This window comes from Lissotriton vulgaris, chromosome 8 (genome assembly GCF_964263255.1).
Source record: "Lissotriton vulgaris chromosome 8, aLisVul1.2, whole genome shotgun sequence".
NCBI classification, from domain to species: domain Eukaryota; kingdom Metazoa; phylum Chordata; class Amphibia; order Caudata; family Salamandridae; genus Lissotriton; species Lissotriton vulgaris.
The window spans coordinates 982611436-982633940 of NC_141696.1; the positions used below are offsets into that span (position 1 = coordinate 982611436).

At 49.0% G+C, this 22505-nt stretch overlaps 1 protein-coding gene across 12 annotated transcripts in view; it reads left to right on the forward strand.

Moving 5' to 3' along the window:
• Positions 1-22505, forward strand: part of MYCBP2 (MYC binding protein 2) — a 2065574-nt gene that overhangs the window by 878014 nt on the left and 1165055 nt on the right. For all 12 annotated transcript variants that reach the window (XM_086934832.1, XM_086934837.1, XM_086934835.1 and 9 more), the window contains one exon: positions 1300-1418. In XM_086934832.1, coding sequence (XP_086790958.1) covers positions 1300-1418 — 119 coding nt within the window. The remainder of the gene's footprint in view (positions 1-1299; positions 1419-22505) is intronic.

The window sequence follows — 22505 nt, forward strand, 5'->3', positions numbered from 1 at the left end:
TCTTGGAAGTTGTGCCTGCTCATATCTGGTTCCTTAGTGAGGGAGAGGAAGAGCTTGGTGTCATCGGCATAGGAAACTATGTTGAGCCCATTGTTTCTGACAATGGTTGCAAGGGGGGCCATGTAGATGTTGAAGAGGGTGGGGCTGAGGGAGGATCATTGGGGTACTCCCCATCTGGAGGTTCTGAGAGGAAGGGCGGGAGTCTTATTCTCTCTGTTCTGCCTGTGAGGAGTGATCGTAACCTTTTCCTTGGATGCCGGTGTCGTGGAGTCTGGTGGCTAGTGTGCGGTGGTAGACGGTGTAGAAGGCTGCTGAAAGGTCCATGAGGATGAGGGTTGACTCTGGCCTTGGTCGAGGAGGTTGGACTCTGTGCTGTGGATGCTGTGGAATCCTGAATGAGAGTTATCTAGGATGTTGTTGGTTTCGATGAAGTGTGCTAGCTGGGTGTTGACAGCCTTTTCGATGACCTTGGATGCGAAAGCGAGCAGTGAGATGGGTCTAAAATTCTTGAGGTTCGTCTGGTCTGCGGAGGCCTTCTTTAGTAGGGGATTGACTTTGGCGCGCTTCCAGTTATCATGGAATGTGACGGCAGGCCTCACTGCACTGTCAGAGTTTAAAACCAGCATCTAGTAGTCTGATATCGGGCAACAAGTTTGGGACAACTGCAAAAAAAAATCCAGCTTCCTACACTGTCCAAGATACCCAACCTCTATCTGGGATCCAGCCTCACTGTCATGGAGTAAGGTGCTATAAGTTTAATTATACAATCACATAGCTACAGTCGCATTTTGCAGGCATGACATTTGCCTGCTTCCTCTTGGAGCAATGCTGATTTTAGTGTAGTAGTTTTGCAGAACTATTTGATTAGACCTAAGCAGGCCAGTGTTGCCTTTTCTTCCTCACTTTCTTTGTCAGTTGCCGATGCATCTATCACCAAAGTTGAGTATGGCAAAGAGCTGAGGAATGAGGGTAGGGGTTGGTTATCTTTACAGTGACTCCGTTAATGTCAGTGAAGGCTCTTACCCATTAACAGTGCTTTCCCAAAAACAACTCTGCAATCAGCTTCTTTTCTCAAAAGATGAACTGATGAGCCCTGGCACCTGCACAAGGAATAATTTGTGTTGTGTAAGTCACCTCCTTACATCAACTCCAACTTTTATCACTTGTCCTTTAAATGTATACACATACATTTACATTTCTTTGCTCTCTTTCACACATGCACACTTTTGAAAGCAATAACTTGACTTGAAGCAGTATTGTTTAATTATGTGACAGCTAAATTTAATTACTTTGTCCTAGGAAACGAAGCATTGTTTTCCCTGGAGACTGCATCTGACTATGTAAAGGATGAAAAAGCTTGCTTTTATGGTTTCAAGTGTGTAGCTGTTGGCTATGAATATTGCCCTGGTGCAGAAGAGGTGAGAATAAGTTGCACTTATTTAGTCAATGTGTCATGCAAACATAAAAAATCTCTAACATGCTTCAAACATTTCACCTCTTGGATCTCACCATAATTGAAAGTATCCTGGTGAAAAACCGCTGAAGTTCCATCTTAATTTGCACGTGCAAAATCTTCTGTGAAATGATTGTTTGCAAGGGCTGGTGCAAAGTTTTTTAACACTGATAGATGAAGCAACAATTTCATGCTCTTATTTATTGCCTCCAGGTGCAATAGGATACCCTCTTGATGTTAATAGCTTATGCGTGTTTATTGCCGTAATGTAGGATCAGCCCAGCTGCTCTTACCTCATGCTTAACGAACAACTGTAGAAAGTTCTGGACGATTGTCACACCTTTTTTTTTTCAAGACCATCGCTCTTTACTACTCCCACAAAATTGAAATGTTTTTTAAAATTTCTTTTACGCTGCTTTTTATTAATAATATCTACCAAACAAAGTGCAGTAAAGTCTAGACTTGTTCCGCTTTTTGTTACTTGTGACAGCCAAACAACTTCTCTGGATTTTCCTGCAGAGCAAAAAAACAGTCCTAGGTAAAGTGAAAAGTAAGCTTCTCATCCTTTAGTTATATAAGCCATTTGTGATACCTCTAGTTATTTTGTCATCCATACTTGCATATTTACTGATAAGTATAAAACTCTTTGGCTCTGTGCTGAAGAAGGGTATTTCTTTTATGCTAAGATCCAGTGGAGCAAAGCCTTACTACCATGTATCCTCTTGGATCTAAAGATACATCTTTCTTGAAGTAGAGCCCTTGTTCATGGAACCATAATTTTAAAATAGAAAAGCCAGTTTCTGCTCTATGCTGCAACCTGTGAGGCTATATGCTTGACAGTAAATATTCCTTCCTATCAGGTTTGTTGGACATTGCATGTGGCCCTTATGTGTTGGCGTTTACTTCACAATTGAGGCCATCTTTTTAGCACGGTCAAGAGGGTATGGCTCTTCCAAACACCATTCTTTGATGCATTGACCCGGCCTGACTCCGTAATATGCATCCTACTTTCTGTGCCAGTCTGATGCCAACCTTAAAAAGCACTTTCCTTTTTCCTATCCTCCTCTGAAGTTGGTTAGTAGGAATGAGGAGCCTTTTTTAATATTCCTAACCAGAAGGCAATGTACCCTGGTAATTTGCTGACGAATTAGAGATCTAAAACATGTATTCTGGCCTTGCTGCCTTGTGTGTTTCGGAGCTTCGGAGCTTTCTGCTAATGAAAGGGGCGGTAAGGCAGATCAGGCTGTGTGAGTCCCACAGGTTAAGAGCCCTATGAATTAAATGTCAAGGGACCCCACTTGGGAGAAAATTCACGTACAAACCATGAAGGTTTATTTAAATACAAAGCAGTATTACAGAATGTAAACATAGTCAGCTCAGTGTATCCTCAGACAGTAGTAAAATATTCTAATTATAAAGTCACAAGGACTGTCAGTAAAGAACATGCAAGAGACTTAGAAATTATTTGAACTACAAGAATAAAGAACAGTCCGTCATAGGTACATGCTTGATAGGAGTCTCAGAAAAGTCTAACTCCCTTCACACAACGTGTTGTATACCTTTTCAAACAGAAATTGTACTGTCAATATGGGGTGGAACAAAATTTACATCATAATATCCAATGGCAAAACAACAAACACATAACGTTGGACATTACTTTTGCTTTACTACTAATGAATAATCCTAAATTATGTACGGAAGGAGAATAAATGCACATTTAAAACTATATACACAAACTTTTCTCGGCCAGAGGAAATGGCCTTGTAAAGATAGACCAGCTCTGCTCTTTCCTCCAGGAACATCACAACATAAAAAAAATATATATATATTAAAGTTCCATGGGAACAGGACCGTAAAACTAGTTATATTCAAACTCTAGTAATAATGCCAAAAGGCATATTGTACCTCGAGCTGCACAGACCAAGAAGCCATGTGTTTGTAGCTTGCACAGTTGTATATAGACATGCTCTGCCTACTCCTACCATGTAATGTTGGGCCTGGACAATTGCAACTTGCTTTTCTGCCCAGAAGTCTTTAGAGTCGCAAAGTCTTTGTGACTCCGCTGGTCATGGATGTGCATGGGCACTAACATAATTGTCAGATTGCTTTTCTCTGCCATCGGGTTTGGGCTTAAATCAGAATTGCTCTTAGTCTCGACAAGTTTGTTGGTTGCAGCTATGGCCCCTGAGTCCATTGCCTTCCATTCCGTTGCAAGATAACACTTCAATCCACTTCTTTCTTCTTACTGCGCTTGCCGTGCTCCTCGAGCCGATTGTCGCTGAGCGACCGGGCGCTCGAGTGCTCCGGACAGTGCCATTATGAGTACCCCTGGGTCGATCTCCATGCAGTCTGCATGCTGGAGCAACAGGTGTGACTCCTGCTCGGCATTCTGCAGCAGGAAAACTCTGCGTCAGCGTCAAGACAGGCACTGGACCCACAGCAGAATGTCAAAGCCCTCTTAAGACATGTTGAACATCTTCTGTGCGGCTGACCCGCTCTGCGCCAAAGAAGAGCATTCAGGTGAGTAATTTGACCTTCTGGCATGCCAACCCAGTCCCGAGATCATTGATTCATGCAACACTCAGCCAGTTGAGAAAGAATGTCTGGAAGAAGAGGAGGCACCCGAGGATGCTCCATCCACCTCCTTCGGCCCAGGTCCTTGTCTGGAAACCACCCCCTTGTGAGAGTACTATTGACACCCAAGCCTCTTTCGGGACTCAGAAACAGTTGCACATCGCACCTGAGCAGCTCCTCTTCAGGGAACTGGCATTTAGTCCTATGCTTTGATCACCACCATCTTCAGGAGCGCCACCGCCCTCTATCGCTGTTCGACACCAAAGCAAGGCATTGAAGACGAGGAAAGATCCATTCCAGGACCCTCAGAAGGCTTGAGTCTGAGGGTGCCTGTTAGTTCCGAGATCTAGAAGTCGGCTCCATCATCGAGGCTGAAAGCACCATACACGCATAAGCGGCTGCTGATGCTGCTGAAACCATGGTCCGCTCCATAACCAGCTGCTCCTGAGATTGAGGAAAGAAACAAAAGTGGGTTATAATCCACCTACTAACAGGAAAGATCTATGCCTCCGAAAAAACCCTCACTAAAGTCATACTCGATACAGGCAGTCCTAGCCCCTATTCCCCAGCTGAGGACTTTGCCCTAGTCTACCTTGGTCCCTCAGATGATCTTTGGGAGAATTACGAAAATAATCCTCATACACACCAAGATCTGGGGCATGTCCCAGTCAGGGCTTCCCTGCCGTATGACACGACTGCGGACCACAACGTTTTTCAACTCAAAGCTACCTACCAAAAGGTGGACCTATTATCCTCCCTTTTCAAAAGGTGACCTTTATATTGAGACGCTCTCAAAAACAGTGTTCTGTCAAATACCGCCATTTCCTCTAGGGGATGATAAAGTTGGCCCCTGAGATCCTTAAGGACCCATTCAAATCCTGGGTAATTACAACACCAATTATGAGTAGGTTTATCTGACTCTACATCAGGGATCATGTCCCACCAGATTCAATGGTTGTAATCACTAGTTCCAGGTAGTAGGAATCCTCTTGTAGTAGCAAACCCCACCAGAAGCAGCCTGCCTGCTGCTCCGCCCCTCTCTCTCCAACTGTCATTCCTCACTCACCCAGACACCCAACATTCCAGGCATCACTTCATTCTCAGCATTCTACAGTAAACATGCACATTGACTGAGCAGCATAAAGGAAGGGTTAAGTGTGGAAAATAGAATAACTATGCAGGGCATAACACATCCCTTTCCTTTTAAAAGCAAACAAAAAGTAACAATAAAGCAAAAGAAGAACTATACACAGAAATGTACAAATGCAAGAAATAGTTCAAAACTCAGGGATGTGAAATAAAGTAAACACCACCCGAGGGTCAGAGCTATTTTTAACAGAGAGAATGGATGCCTTACGAACATCTGTGGAGTAAAATAACCCATCCTCTCCCAGTAAATATAATGAACACAGTTCCTTGTAAATTGCAGAGGGCAAAAACAAACCCGCAACTACAATCCCTTCTGAAAGGAAACAAATCAATAGACAAGAATCCTCACATAAGGAAACGTACATTTGCTGTGAAAGAGGAGCTAAAAACCAAAACTTCCACCCCTTATATGAGGTACTAACACTAGGGACGGTGACCCAGAAATTCCAGTTAGACTTTATACATGAATATGGGACCATAAACTATGTAAATACACCCTGTGTAGGGAAACCGTACCCATAAACCCAAAACCCACTCAGTGTAATGGTTACATGAAATGTTGATTGGAGAAATCCCCAAAACTTACCCCGTGTAGGGGTTACCAAACAAGTGTAAATGGGAATTGTGCCCATGACTAAAACCAACCCAGTGTAAGGGTTACCTGTTATGTTAATCGGCGGAGACCCGATAAACATACCCCATGTCAGGGTTACTAAACAAATAACTGTACCTGTGAAACACACTGATGAATTCACCCCTGTGCATAGGCTGCGTGTGACGCTCAAAGAGAAAAGAAGAACTCACAATACTCACCCCAGCTTAGGGGCTATATCGAACATGTAACTAAACCTATGACCATCCCTCATGTAAGGGAAAACGTACCCCGTATAAGGGTTCCACCCCTATGTAGGGGCCAAGTGTAACACTTTATGCAAAAAAGGAATCATTCCCAAACGCATGCCTATCCCTGATAAGGGAACATTGTCATTCAGCTACCCACTAATAAAAACCAGATAAGGACGTCCTTTGGAAAAGAAAACCTAGACTGTGGAAGTTGGCACATAAACTGTAAGCCCAAATCTCTCAAGCATGGATACTAAACCACCCCAACACATAGTACTAGAAAAGCAAAATCAATACTGTAGTAAAGAGTAAATCCAGAAGCTACGCTGGTGAGCGGTATCTCACCCGGATCAAGCTGAACCTAGATTAAAAGTAAGAAGCAGACGTGGACAGATGAATCATTTCAATTACATAAACGACACATTTCAACTTGGCACTAGATGGCAGCATAACACTGGGCAAATGCAGCACTAGGAAAACAATGCCACCTCCCAAAAAAACCGAGTCACTGTTTGTGTTGTAAATTCACCAACGCTCCAAAAAGTCACACCATCATGTTCTGTCCTAATGTTCTGAATAAGAAACATTCTTAGAGTTAGACTTTCCAAATGTCCACGTGAGGCTGGAACAAGACCAGTAGATGCTATCACCAGATGGTAGTCAAAAGAAAGATCCTGCCACCGGATGGTTTTAATTTGAAAAACAAAAACTTCCACTCACTGCCGGTGTACAAAACAGCACCCTCTGTCCTCTGTTAGATAATCAAACCAATCACCAGAATCATGTGAAAACCTCTTGGGCTGCAGGAAAACAATAAGCAGCAGCATGCTCACCCCTGTTAAACACGACCTTCTTGACCATCTTCCTGCTTCAAATAACTTTATTGAAGACGCAGCACGTGAAGAAAAAACCTGGTTGGCAAAATTCGTGGTTGGCAGAATGGCGCTCCATGTACCAGCAAATCATGTAGACGATTGCCAACCCCAAGATGGCGCCACGCTATCCCATGCCGTGCTGGGTGGCTCACGGCACGCCAGTGCCTCAAAACGTTGATGGGCAAACATGGTGCTTCCTAGAACGTCACAATTGCAAAAAGGAATAGCTCGAGATACCCACATGAAGGTAAGCCTCCTCGCGCTACTGAAGACTCGTGCCTCATTTTTAAATAAAAAAAAATGACAGTTAAAAAGTCCCCAAAGACATCTGGTCTCAGAATAGACCAACTATAGATGACAAAAATGTGTCTCACCGACTCTGCTCCCTGTGACACTGCATCTGTGATACGCCAAGAATGCACCACATCTTGTCACCACACAATTAGCCACTGCTAGGGAGAAACTTGGAATAACCCAAGCTTGCCAAAGTGGCCCCCTGTCACATCCTCAGCTGTTCTCAGAATTCTCAACCCTGAGAATGACCACCACAGTGCAGGTTTACAAATGCAAATCGATGTGTGAACCCAACTGCAGAGATCTCTACACACATAGTGGATACTTGTGGCACTTAAAGTCCTTTTCCTGGCTCCTCCAAAGTAACTGTCACATCCAGTAGCAGACAGACTTTGCGCAGGACATATAATGACATGTGCAGCATACCAGCACAATTTAAACACGTTTAAAGACATCACCAAGAAACACTCTTCTCTTGATTGCACAGTTCTTGTGGCAAACACATGGTACAACATGCTTTCGTTGGGGCTGGCTGTTGAACAAGACACCGGTGGGGTTGTTGAGTATGCTGTACCAGTTTCTTTTGTTGCAATGATTCCTCTTGTGTTGCTTGACGTGTTGCCTCTTGTATGCTTGATGTAGCATTGTTTATTAGCTGTCTGCGCTAGTAATACTTGTGGCTCCTTCTCACCCTCTGGACTCATTACAGATGTCATCTTGCTCTTCCTTGACCAGTAGTGGAGATAAGTAGCCCCGTGGGAACATCTCCAACTCTTGCTCGTCGCCAAAATAATGTAGTACAGAAGTCCAAACGTGTTGAGGATGTTCAGATGTTTATTTGTAGTTAGTTACAGGACATGTAGTTAAGTCCAGTACAGACCCTACCAGGTGTAGCCAGCATGCTGCTTCGCCCTTCTCAACTATCACTTCTGACTCCCAACATTCTGTAATACATCATCCTTGGAACATTCCACTGGCAGAGCATAAGGTAACATGAATAACATTAAAGCCAGGATACTACACAGAGCGTCCACACACTGGCGCATTGCCAATTTTTTTGGTGCATTGCCAATACCAAAGGCACCCCACCCTCAGTTCAGAACATCACACGTTACTGCAAGAGAAGGTTCTGGCACTCTAACTCAAAGGAACCAGTCCCTTGCCAACTCCAGGGCAAAGGTATCTGCTCCCTACACTTTCTCATTCCCAAGAAGGTTGGATCTCTCTGATCAATCCTTAACCTCTGGCCTCTCAACAGATACATTGTATCAGAACTCTTCCACATAGTCACCCTACAGAATGTAATCCCCCCACTGCAGCACAGCAACTTTATGGCCCACTGGACTTGAACGATGCCTACTTTCACATCCCAATTCATTGAGCTCATCGGCACTGCCTCTACATCAAGGTAAGTGGTCAACACTACGAGTTGAGGGGGGCGTGGCCAACAACATGGCTGACTAGCTGCGTCTGCCGGGGGCTCCGGTGACCCATGGACAAACCTGCTTTACTCCTGTAGGAAGCTGAATTTGTAGGTATTAAACCAAAGTGAGGTATAGTGTGCACAGAGTCCAGTGGATCCCCAAGGGTAAGCAGATGTAAAGTTTAGATAGCATCTCACTCTCTATTTGTCATAGTGTGGTTGAGCAGTAAGGCAGTATCAGAGGACAGTGTTAAGCATTTGTTGTATACACTCAGCAAATGAATTCACACACTCAAAGACTGAACTTCAGACCAATTATTTTTGTAAAAAAATATTCTTTTAGTTATTTTATTTTCTAGAAGCAAGCAAGTCTGGGGCAGGTAATTGATAAGTACTTTGCAGTAAATATACAGTTGGATTTGTAATGGTATGTGCACTTAGTTTTGAATTTTCTTACAGTAGTATACTCTGCGACATTTCCTGCAAACAGGTAAGTAAAATCTTTTTTGTTAGTTGGTGCAATTTTAAAGAATATCTTTTGGTTTTCAAACTCCACACTTGGAAACTTTTCCAAGAAAAAAAAACAGTCAATGTTATCCTGTGGAGGAAAATAGTGTTATCGGTTTTAAGGTACGTATTTGGTAGTGGGAGTTGAGGTTCTTGGGATAGACTCAGGGGTCCCCCAGGGTCCAGGATGCACTCTAGTTACACCCTCAGCGGCACTAGCGCAGCCGGGTGCTGAGTGCTGAGGCCCAATGTTATCCAATAGGGAATAGGGCGCCTCCTGTTGGTGGCTGCTGGCAACCAGGCCACTTGGTTGTTGGAGCAAAGCTCCTGGACTTTAGCTCAGGGCAAATGGGGAAACAAAGTAGCACCAAAGGTGCATCCTCAGCGGCACTAGGGCGTCCGGTGCAGCGTGCTACTTCGATATTGGGCGCCCTGTTGTTTTCAATGAGGAACCTCCGGGTTGCCAAGGCACTGCAGGCTTGGGGACGTAGGTCTTCTGATTACGACTACCACTTCCAGAGGTAAGTTAGGGGTTGGTTAGGCACCGTCGGTTTGGGCAAACTAGGCCGTGGGCGTCGGTTGCAGGGGTGCATTTTGGGGTCAGATCTTCTTAACTGCTCCTGGTCGCAGTTGGGTGAACCTTCTGGATTTAGGCTGTAGGTGAGTCAGCTGGAGGCAGGTCAGGAGTTGGCGGATCTCGGGTCAGGATCGCTGGAGGGACCTCCTCGTAGTGTGTGCCCAGTCGAGCTCAGGCCGTGGACGGCGGGGGCAGAGTGAAGCAAATTCGCTGTGTCCGGCCGGAGCCAGAGGTTGCAGATGAAGAAATCCGGTGTTCACGGTAGACAGTCTTTGTAGTTGAAGGCAGGCAGGTCCTCCGGGGTTTTCGAGGTTGCTGGTTGCAGGACACACCGGGAATTCTCAGGAGGAGGTTCGAGGGGGAGAGCTGCTGCATAGCTGTTTGGTCCTTCTTCTTCTTCTTGTAGTTTCTTCTTGTCTGAGGAAGCCAGGTTCGGGGTGCCCCCGAAATACTTGATTTAGGGGCGTTACAGGTAGGTAAAAGGTAGGGACCAATGGGTCCCTTCCCTGGGGTGGGTATACCCCCTATTATGCCACCCTCCAGTGGGAGGGGGGGGGTATGAGCCTGTCCCTGATTGGCTGAGTCCCCCCCCATCTGCAAGATGGCGGGACTGAGAGTTGTGCTTCACCTCGCCTCCCCCACCTGAGGGGTGGAGTTGACAGAGGTGGGCACACTTCTCTTCCTCACTTGTTTTTCCCGCCGGTTCTCCCGCCCAAAGTGGGGGTCAGAACCAGTGGGGACCAGTTGCTGAAAGCAGCAAGTGTCCTGGGGAAACTCACAAAGGCGGCAAGGCTTTGAAGCTTCCCCTCCGGGAACCCTGCCCATCCTGGGGAGGGGGGGAGGGGAAGGCTTGACACCTCATCCCAGGATGTGCATTGTTTTATGCCCCTGAGAGCACCAGGGTCCTGACCCAGGGGCCCAGAAACATATCTGGTGGTGACAGCTGAAAGCAGCCACTCATCCTGGACACTAGTAGTAGGTTATTTTTCAGGGGGCATCTCTAAGATGCCCTCGGTGTGCATTTTTCATTAAATCCCACACTGGCATCAGTGTGGGTTTAATGTGCTGAGAAGTTTGATACCAAACTTCTCAGTTTTCAGTGTAGCCATTATGGTGTTGTGGAGTTCGTAATGATAAACTCCCAGCACCATATACTCATAATGACAGCACTGCACTTACAATGTCTAAGAATGGACTTAAAGAACAGAAAAGACGTGATGAGCCTGCACTCCTTCTCTTGAAAGAAACCAAACTTGAATACGTTGATTTGCAAAAGTGCGTGAAAATAGCCATGTGCGGATCGCCCCAAACCACACTAGTTAATGTAGAAAACCGAGCACTAACTTTGCGCTCTTTTGCTATTGCACTGCTAGAAGCGGGAATACCTCCCTCCAATGTATCCATTTTGTCTCAGTATTCTGCAGTACTCCACTTAACCACCATCATTTTTCTGTCTGATCCTAAATGTTCTTCACCACAACGGAGAGATGAATCTGTAATCGTTATTAGACGCTTCATATACATGCTGTATGCCATTATAAGCTTCGTACAGCAGTACGTTCAGATTATTCTCCAAGTAAAAATGAACACGACGTGTATTGTCCCAATGCATTTCGAGCCACAGGGGCTCTTAGTCAGGGGATTCTAGACATAAAAAAATAAACGATATAAGTAGACTATTCCACAGTGATTCATATGTACTAACATAAATATTTCAACAGATCATACAATTATAATTAATCAAACCACTTCCTGTGTAATACCCCCACGATCGCCCAAACTTTTTAGAAAAATCATAAATATAACTATTATACTCTGCTGCCCTCCCATCGTACTCAAACCTGTAGTGCCTCAGAGTTTACCTTAAATAGCAAAGCTTATCCCCCCGATCAATGTTCTCCCAATTCCACTGCTGACACATACCCACTCTTAAAGCAAAGAGGTCACAGAACTCACAACCACCCTCAAAGATGTTGTATGGAGAGTGGACGACATAGAAAACCGTGCACGCAGGAACAACAACCTGCCCTTTGCGGGATTCCCAGAGGAGATTGAGGGCTCAGACGCGGGATCCTTCCTCAAGTTACTCTGACTCCCTTTCTGCGGCACAGTTCTAGTCCTGCTTTGTTATTGAACGAGCCAACAGGTAGCCCAACTTTGGGCCACCCGCAGGGATACTTCCACAAGTACTGATCGCCCGCTTGCTAAACTTCCAGGACTAAGACCTAATCAGAGAGATGTGTTGCATCTGAGAGGTTAGACATGCCAACGCAAAAATTATGTTTTTTCCCCCCGACTACTCCCATGAAGTCCAGAAGTAAGGGCGATCCTTTGACTAAGTCAAAGCGAGACAGCGAACTCTCCACATCCAATATATGTTGAGGCTAAGCTCATGGTCATTTTTTTTTTTTGAAAATCTTTATTGATAGAAAGTCATCATTAATACACACAATACTGTAGAAGGATACAGGCAATCATAATACAGGTTGAGTTAACAATATCAAATGGCGTTTGTTGGTCGAAAGCTGTATTATTTGGGGATCATGTGTGTATTCAAATGCTCTATCCGTAATCAGATTCCAAGTTTTTGTATTTGGTACAGCAAGTATTTCCAATGTCGTTCATGTCTTTACCCCCTAAGCTATTCATGAAAATGATTTACGGTTACAAGTAGATGGACAGCATCAAAGTAGAAAAAGTGATCAATAAAAGAACAAGAAACAAAAATGAACATTGTTGTCATCAAGCAATTTGAATCAGTCGTACACCGTTACTTAAAGCAGTATGTGAAAGAAGTTGCATAGTCCGGTACCCTAACAAAAGTGAGTGCTCTACAGCCCATTGCACCCAAGGCAAGACACTCCCCCCCCCCTTCAATCCTCCTCTTCCTCAGAGTCCAGATCCTCGTCCTCCGGAAGAGGTTCACTGATGTCCCCTCTGTAGCTGTTCCAAGGCGCCCATATTTTATTCCACTTCCTAGGGCTCGCCCTAAGGACATATACGCCTCGTTCTACTATCATTAACATGTCCATGTTCTTGGCCCACCTTGCCGCCGTAGGCATTTCCTGTGCCCCCCACCTCTGTGCAATGTCTCTTTTCGCTACTGTAATGGCCAGGGTGGCCCACAATTGCCCAAATCGGTCCAGGTCATTGGGTTCCCAAATGTTCAAGAGGCATTTACGGGGTTCAGGCAGGACAGATATGTTAAGTGCCTGAGAAACTGTACGTAGAACCTGTTTCCAGAACTCCTGTACCAGTGGACATTCCCACAGAGTGTGAAATAGAGTCCCTTCCTCTCCACAACCCCTAAGGCAAAACGGGTGAGGAGCCCGATGGATCTTGTGTAGTAGTGACCTCGTGTAGTAGACTCGATGGAGGATTTTAAGTTGTACAAGCCTAAATTTCATTGAAATGCCCACTTCTTTCGGCGAAGCCAGTGCTCCGTTCCACTCCGTTTCGTCAACCTCCCCTATCTCCCTTACCCACCGCTCCTGGAGTGGTAGTGTGGGGTCTATCAGATTATTGACCAATTTCTTATACGTAAGGGAAGTGGCGCTTTGTGGCATAAATTCCGTCAGGAGCCTATCCTCTAACGGGGATGATTCAGGAAGATCAGTGCCCCGTGGAATCGCTTTGAGTAGTGCGTGGCTGATCTGAATGTACCTGAATGTCTCGGTGTGGCCCAGACCATACTGCTGTTGAAGCTGCGGTAAAGGAATCACTGTGCCCTTGTCCCATAGGTCCCCCACTGTGGAGATCCCGATGTGATCCCATTGTGTAAACCCTCTACATGCTCTGAGATTACCCAGTTGTTTGGTATCCCATAGCGGCGTTAGTTTGGTAAGGCTCATGGTCATTTTTGAAGGTAAAACCCTCTTTTTTTATGATGCCCTGGAAGAGGCACAGACCTGAGTGGAGGAGCGCCCTGTGGGCCACAGGAGCGACTCAGCTGGACCTTTTCACCCTGAAACACAGAGGGGTACCAGACCCAAGCCTCAGAGAGAGAGGGGGGACCCTAGTCCTGACCCAACGAGCAAGCACGCGGGTACACCCCTCGTGCAGAGAAAGCACCCCTCCGAGGCCGCACAAACTTTCGAAATGGAAGAGGACTCATCGCAAGTGATAAACAAGAGGAAACAGCTCAGATGCTGAATACGGGTCACTCCGGACCCGACAGGACACAAACTTTCACTGAAATCTGATGGAGATTACCTGCTGTTGCAGGAGATCACCCATATGGAGGACTCTCATCCGGACACAGCCGTTCTAGACCCAGACTTGCAGACCGTGCACAATGGAGGCGAAGAATAATGGGACACACGGGTCCGGCAGTGAGGCGGGAGACCGTAAGACTGCACTAGGTGCCCAAGAAATACGTTCAACACATTCTTAAGGTGTTTAGGTCAGTTTTTAGTACATCATTTTCCTATTGTTTTAGGGTGGGAAACTACGGAGGGGGTGAACAGACCCCTAAGGTTCACCCCATGACAGTTATCATGTTGACAGTTGGACAATGTTTGTGGGTAGCGGGATAGAGTGGGGATGGAAGGAGCTAGGGAGGGTCTCGGAGCCTAGGGTTAGGTTAGGGCGAGGGGGTAGTTTTAGTTCTAAAGTTGCGTGGAGTGGCACTAAAAAAATGGAAGGTAGCAGGACTTGTATTTCAGGGCAAGATGTTATCATCAAATATGACAGAACACAACACCACCTGCTATGGGTGATGGGGGGGGAACTCTCTACGGACATAGAATGTGAACAGTCTTGACAGCAAGATCAAGAGGGTGCTGAAACCAGACATAGCCCTCCTCCAAGAGACACACTAACAGGGCTCACAGTGCAGTTTCATAGGGAGAGGGGCATATCAAACCCTAGCTCACACCAGATTTACCTCAGGATCAAGAGGGTTTGCAAGCTTAACCAGAAAGACACCCCCTTCATTGTACATAAAACCTAGGCAGATCCCAATGGCACATATGTGGCAGTCCAGAAGATGGGGCTGCAGAGGTCTTACTCTTGTTAGTCTCTACGCACCTCCTCGACTCCAAAGACGAATGCTAGATAAAGTAGCTGAGATATTACTGAATGCTGGCTCCCTAACACACATAGTAGGCTGAGACTTCAGTGACGTTTTAGACCCACACATGGACCGCACAAGCACGACCCCAGGACAGTGGGGGGGTCATGCTCCTGGCGGAGTTCCTGAATTTAATAGGATTAACTGATCTCTGGCGTCAATGACACCCCAATAACCATTCATACTCTTATTTCTCAGGCGTCCACAAGGTGTTCTCGAGACTCGATTATATATTAACCTTGGCAGGGGAGATAGACGTGGTGGAGAGGGTGGAATCCCTGCTAGGTGATTGTCGTAACACTCACCCCTCTAGCTAACTGTGGGAGCGAGACCCAGGGGCAGGATGGCGACTAAACACATGGGACCTAAAGGACACAACTGTAGCCTGTCAGATAAGGGTAGACACTGAATTATACTTTAGCGAAAATAAGGACTCTGTGTCCTCAGCAGTTATCCTGTGGAGGCATACACAACCATACCCTTGGACAGGGCACAAAACATTGTTGCACATAAGAAAAAGAAGGAATTGCCAGAAGTAGGGGCCCTGGAGGATAACCTTTGAACCTGGAGGGGATCTTAGGACCAGACGTAGAGCCTTTAAAATTGCGCCAGATCACAGTTACTCGTAGAGAAGACCAAGCACTGGCATGAAGAGAGGCGAAATCCCTGATGCTGGCAATGCAGCACAGCCTCCACGAGGCAGAACATAGGGAAGGGAGACTGCTGGCCTGGCTGGGCAGGAAAGAGATGGATACCCAATGGTTTAGTCCAGTCAGGTGGATGGAGTTACATTCACCTCAGCGCAGGAGATTGCTGACACATTTGCGAAATATTACGCTGACTTTATCTGAAAGAAACAGATTAGTATTAGATTCCTTACCTTAGAATATCCCCAGGCGTCAGACTGGATCCGGAAACTTTTGCGTAGCAGTACCCCTGCACGTCGGTAGGCGTCGTCTGCGGCTCTGCGTCCATCGGCGGCGTCGTTTGCGCCAGGATGACGTCGCCGGAGAACTTGGACGCCGCCCTCGCGCGCTGACGTCAGTTCTTCTTTTTTCCCCGCCAGCTAAGCGCAGATCCGGAGAAGTAGTACCCTTTTAGTCATTTTTTGACTAAATCTTTTATCTTTTTGATCTGTTTTTCGAGTCGATTGAATCCGACAGTGCCGGTAGGGATGCCCGGGTTCAAACCCTGCTCCAAGTGCAGCCGATTGATGTCGGTTACCGACCCCCATCGCCGGTGTCTTCAGTGTCTAGGCCTCAACCACAACGACCGAACCTGCTCCGACTGCTGGGCCCTGACGTCCAAGGCTAGGCGGGAGCGGTCCCGCAAGCGGCTTGAGCTCCGGCAGTCGGCCCCGCGCCCTTCAAGGTCCCGGTCCCACAGGAGGTCGAGGGACCGATCGAGGGGTCGGAGCCCTCGTAGTTCCGAGAGACGGCATCGGTCTTCGGGCTCAAGATCCTCAGGTAAGAGGCATGAGAGGTCGGAAAGGCGTCATCGCTCTTCCGACGCTCGCGTGACGTGGCCGTGGGTTCGGGTGACACCACCCACGCGGCTCAGAGCGAGTCGCGTGCGTCACAACCTGCCCCATACCTTCCGGTCCCTGGGCATGACGCAACGCCAGAGGAGATTGAGCGCTACCTCATGGCCATGAGGTCTCTCCCTCCTCCGCCCGGTTCCGTGGCGCCTTCGGGCCCAGCGGCCTCGGCAGGGCGGCCTAGCTGGTTGGGTGCTTCGGCTCTGACACCGTCGGGTGCTTCGGCCCCGGTGCCGCCAGCGACTTCGGCACCGGCGCTGGCCCCTAGGGTGTTGCCCCCGCCTCCGGGCGACGCCGTCCCTGATCCTGCCCTCGATTCGGTTCCGGCGCCGGAGCGGCGCCGCTCGGCGCCGCTCTCGACGTGGTTTGGAGACTTTTACTTACACGAACCGGCCCCATCCTTTGAACCTGCATACCAGGAGATGGGTGACGAGGGGGATTGGGAGGGGTCTGAGGACTCTCTGGCACGGGAGTGTCAGTCTCCGCAGGACTGGACAGATGAGCTTGGGACTGCCAGTGGGCTGGACACCTTGCCAGACACTGGTTTTGTCTCCCCTCCCACCGTGGCTACGGAAGAAGGGGCTGCCTACAGTGTGGTGCGGGCGGCCAAGGCCTTGGGCCTGGAGCTCCCCGTCGCGGCCGTGAGGACTAACCTCCTCACTGAGGTCCTTAAACCACAGTCAAGCTCGGCTGAGCCTCTGCTGCAGTTTAATGGGGCCTTGTCAGACAATCTTTTGGGCACTTGGTCCAGGCCTGCTACAGGTCAGCCTGTAAATAGGAACGTGGCCAGACGCCACCGCCCGGCTCTGCCCGACCCTTGCTTCCTGTCCACCCACCCCACCCCCGAGAGCCTGGTCAACCAGGCCTCCAACTCCCAGAACGCATTCCCGACGGCCTGCCCGATCGGGAATCCAAGCGGTATGAGCAATACGGTAAGAAAGTATTCTCCTCCCTGAGTTTGGGAATGCGGTCAGTCAACACCGCGTGCCTCTTGGGCCGCTACACCCACTCTCTGTGGGACACCGTCGCTGACGTGCTGCCACAATGTCCGGCGGAGGTCCAGACTAAATTCACCCAAGCCCTTGCGGAGGGTCGAGATGCAGCACGATTTTCTATCTGGTGTGCGCTGGATACCACCGACTCACTGGGCAGAGCGATGGCAACGACGGTGGCGATTCGTCGCCACGCCTGGTTGAGGTCCGCCTACTTTTCGGCCGATGTCCAGAACACTCTTATGGACATGCTGTTCGATGGCCGACGCCTTTTCGACGACAAGGCAGATCATGCGCTTGAGCGCTTTAAGGACTCCAGGGTTACGGCCAAGTCCCTGGGCCTCTCGGCCCCGTCCCTTGGATCTCTCGGCCCCGCGCCAGCAAACAGGTGCCTTTCGCTCCTTTGTGGCAAGGAAGGGGCGCTCCCACACCTGCTGCCAGCCACGCACCGCAGACTAACATCCAGTGCGGTGGCGGCAGTGGTAACTGCGGTGGCGGCGGTCGGGGACAACGGTGAGGCCAGTTCACACCTTCCCCCTGCAGCATCTGCCTCTAAAGCCTCCTAGTCCATGCTTTCACGCCCATGTGACGCCAGTGGAGGGAAGGGGTCGCCATTACTACTTCCACTGGTGCACTGTCACTTTGGACAGGTGTGTGTGGAAATCGTCCGAAGGGGCTACTCCCTCCCCTTCAAGACGACCCCTCCAGCCATGCCACCACAATACCACCGCGTGTCGGGGGAGCACTTGCAACTTCTGCAAGAGGAAGTTACGGTCCTCTTGGCCAAGGGGGCCATCAAGCGCGTTCCTGGGCCGGAAGTAGGGTGTGGTTGTTACTCCCACTACTTTCTGGTACCCAAGAAGGGCAAAGGGGGCCTACGCCCTATCTTGGACCTACGGAACGTCAACGGCTTACTCCGGAAAGAGAAGTTCAAGATGCTGACACTGGCTCAGGTCTTAGCTGCCCTGGTCCCGGGAGACTGAATGGTAGCGTTGGACTTGCAGGACGCTTATTTCCATATTCCCGTCCTGCCGGCCCACCGGCGCTACCTGCGGTTCACGGTAGGCCACGAGCACTTTCAGTTTACCGTGCTCCCCCTCGGCCTTACCAACGCCTCACGGGTGTTCACGAAGGTGATGGCGATGGTCTCAGCTCATCTGCGCAGGTTGGGCATTTCAGTCTTTCCCTACCTCGACGACTGGTTGTTAAAGGCGGGCTCGCCCCAGACAGTCGTCAGCCACCTCCAGACAATGGCAGACCTCCTGCACCAGCTGGGGTTTTCTATCAATGTGCCGAAGTCACACCTGTGCCCCGCTCAGAAGCTGCTCTTCATAGGAGCGGTTCTCGACTTGGCGCAGTTTCGGGTTTATCCTCCCGAACAGCGGGTTCGGGATATTCAGGCTCTGGTTACAATCTTCCAGCCTTTATCCCGGGTCTCGGTCAGGTTGACTCTGCGGCTTCTGGAGCTGATGGCCTCCTGCATCCTTCTGGTGATCACGCCCGGTGGCAGATGCGGGTTCTGCAGTGGGAGCTGAAGTTTCAGTGGGCCCAGCATCAGGGCAACCTGTCCGACCATGTTCTGATCTTGGACGGCACTGCGAGACCGCTGCAGTGGTGGCTCACGGACTGTGATTGGGTCAGCGGCAGGTCCCTCTCCTTACCCCAATTGGAGCACGTAGTTGTGACGGACGGGTCCCTCCTAGGTTGGGGAGGCCACATGGGAGAGGGGGAGATCAGAGGCCTCTGGTCTCCGGCGGAGTCCAGGCTCTATATCAACCTTCTAGAGCTGAGGGCGATTCGTCTAGCACTGAAGGCATTCCTCCACTCTGTCCGGGGGAGCGTAGTGCAGGTGTTCACGGACAACACCACCGCCATGTGGTAATCCAACAAACAGGGCGGGTGGGGTCGTGGACCCTTTACCAGGCGGCTCTGCCCCTGTGGCAGTGGCTGGAACATCAGGGCGTGACCCTGGTGGTTCAACACCTGGCAGGTTCTCTGAACGCCACGCCTGACAAACTCAGCTGGCGGTGCATGATGGATCACAAATGGCGTCTGAACTCGGGTGTGGCGCAAGGCCTCTTTCTGCAGTGGGGAGAGCCTTGGTTAGATCTATTCGCCACAGAATAGAACGCGCAATGTCATCGGTACTGCGCGTTGGAATTTCCAAGGCGACACTCGCTCGGAGATGCTTTTCGTCGCGAGTGGAGTTGCAGTCTGTTGTAGGCTTTTCCGCCTATACCAGAGTGCTGAAGATCAAGCGCGAATGGGCCCAAGTTATCCTTGTGGCTCCGGACTGGGCACGAAGGTACTGGTATCCCGAGCTACTCGGTATGTTTCGGTCCCCCGGTTCGTCTGCCTCTTCAGGAGAACCTTCTGTCGCAGCAGCAGGGGACATTCCTCCACCCGAACCTGTCCAGTCTCCACCCACATGCTTGGAGATTGAGCGGCGACAGTTGAGGCCATTTGACTTGCCTCCTGAAGTCTGTACTGTGATTCTGGCAGCCAAGCGTCCCTCCACAAAGTCGGTATACGCCTGTAGGTGGTATAGATTTGTGGCATGGTGCACAGCAAAGGCTGTGGATCCTCTCTCTGCCCCTCTTTCTGAGGTTCTTCTCTTTCTTCTTTCTCTTGCCTAGCAGGGCTCTGCTCTGGGCACTCTCAAGGGCTACCTTTCTGCCCTTTCATCCTTTTTAAGGCTACCTGATCAGCATCTTTGTTCAAGTCCCAAATTGTAAATAGATTTTTGAAGGACATCACACACCTGTTCCCCCCCATGTTCCATTTGTGATTCCTCAGTGGGACTTGAACCTTGTGTGAGAAGTTGGCCTGATATATGATGTTCACTAGTTCTAGTGACACCTTGTATGAGTCCAAACAACCCTTATGGTGATTGGTTGTAAGTCAACCTTATAGACCAGCTATCCTAGTGGTAGCGTGGACAAAGCAGTCTTGGGCTAAACTCTTTTGGCATGTGAAGCCAACTGTATTACCATATGTAACCCCTTGAACACCAAGTGAAAGGACACCACACAGGATATATATTCAAAATATATATGTATTTATTACTACAAATAGTCCCCTGAACTCTTTATGAGCACAGAAGCAAACACGGTAAAACAATACAATTGATAAGTATACAAAAGTGGCACAAATATAGATAGGCCCGGGTGGCCCCTAAAACCATATACTAAAGAAGTGGTATAAGTACCACGAGTCGAAAGGAAGTAAGGCCTAGGGCCTTGGGAATCGCTGGGGCTATGCTGTACTAGCGCAAGTTAGGAACTAGGAGGCCCACGGGATCTGGTTTGCAGTGCGCAAAGTTAGGAGCAGTTCACATTGAAATCAATGGATGCGTAAAAGTGTTAAAGGTGAAGGTAGGAAGTCTTTCGGTCAGTCTAGAACTTAACCCTTTGGAATCTGGACACTAGTAGTGTTAGCCTACTCGGGGGCACCGGATTGCCAGCGTTACCTCACCCACAGGAAGCGGGTGCAGTGGAGCCAAAGTGTGACGGGATTCTGCAGGAGTTCAGATGGAGCCTTGGAGTGTTGATGCTGCAGGCGACCTGATGTGAAGAGTTCCGGTGGATCCAAGGGTGGATCTGAAGTGATGAAGACCTGAAAGCAGAGGGAACAATGTTCACAGTCACTAGCCAGTGACCGGCGTGGAACCGGGAAGGAACCAGGTGTTGTCGGGTGCCAACAGGTGATATCGTGAAGCGTGTCTCTTCAGCAGCGTGGACTAGGCGACGATGACGACGACCAGGAGTCACTCACGAGCTGTCCCACGTAGGCTCTAGTTCAGGGGTCTCGAAACCGGTCCTGGAGGGCCGGATCCATGCCAGATTTTTGGGATATCCCCATTGAGATACATGTAGGTTTTTTATAAATCTGGCATGGATCCGGCCCTGCAGGACCGGTTTGGAGACCCCTTCTCTAGTTGATGGCGGAGTCTGCTTCTTGATCGGAGCAAACAGGCCTTGGCTAATGCAAGCCACACAGGAAACAACGAGGCTTCTCACTCTAACCAGCAAGGTCAGAGGAGTTGCTGCTTTTAGGAGCAGCAAGGGCCAATCTGGAGCAACCAGACCAGCGGTGGAAAGTTGTTGTTTGGTCGCCAAAATGGCCACTAGCCAACGGACTAGTAACCGGAAAGGCGCGTTGAGTGTATCAAAGCAAAAGGGCCCCACGCAGATCTCGTGAGAGCTGGAGGGCTGGTCCTTGGTGCAAATGTAGCTCGGTGGTGGGGCTTCTCAAGACCCCAAGCACTGCGGTGAGGGTGCCTCAGGGTGCAGTCAGCTTCTCGTGGACTTTTCAAGAGGTCCGGTCCCACGTCTCAGGTCGCCTCCACTCGTCTCAGCTTTCCAGGGACTGTGGATCAGGCTGTCTCCGGCGGGAGGTGCCGGCAAAGCAGTCGTTGATCGCTGGATGGTGCCTGTATTCACAGGGTGGCCACTCATTGGCCACAAGGGAGATTCTTCAGTCTTCTGAGCAGCAGAACGTCGAAGGTCCAGAGTTTCTTCTTATGTAGTCGAATTTCAGGGTAATCTGCAGTCTTGGGACTCAGCTCCTACTTTTAAACCAATTATAGGGGCTGGGCTACCTACTAGGTCCCTCCTATGGGTGGGTACCAGGAAGGGGGTGGTTACACCCCCTTTCCTTTGTCCAGTTTCGCGCCAGAGCTTGGGCTGGAGTGCCCCATCACCGGTTTGAACTGGCCTATGCACGGGGACACCTTGTGTGCCCCGGGCATGTCTGATTCTATTCAGCCCTACCTAACCAGATACACAAAATCCTGTCTGGGGTGGTGCTAGCACCTCCCAAGGCAGGAAACCCTTTGTCCAAGCCTCCCTCGCTGGAAGGACTCCCAGCAGCAGGAGTTCAGACTTGTGTCTGTGGTGGCAGCATCCATTTTGTGATGCTGAGGCTCTGTTTAACTTTAACCGGGGTTCAGGTTCTGTACATGTCGTGTCCCTCTAGAAGGGTGGAATGCTACCCCCGTCTCCAGAATTGGCGAGGGGGTAGTATTCCAATTCGTATGACACCTTACTCGACATGTTTTGATAATGTCAAACCAGAGTTAGCATTTAACCGCGAGGTTCATAATGCACTTAAGAGTATATGGTATAACGCTATCAGGAAACAGCTAAAGGACACGGTTCCGAAAGCTGCAGACAGGCTCAGCTCATGCTAGTGCACCATCTCACACCTAA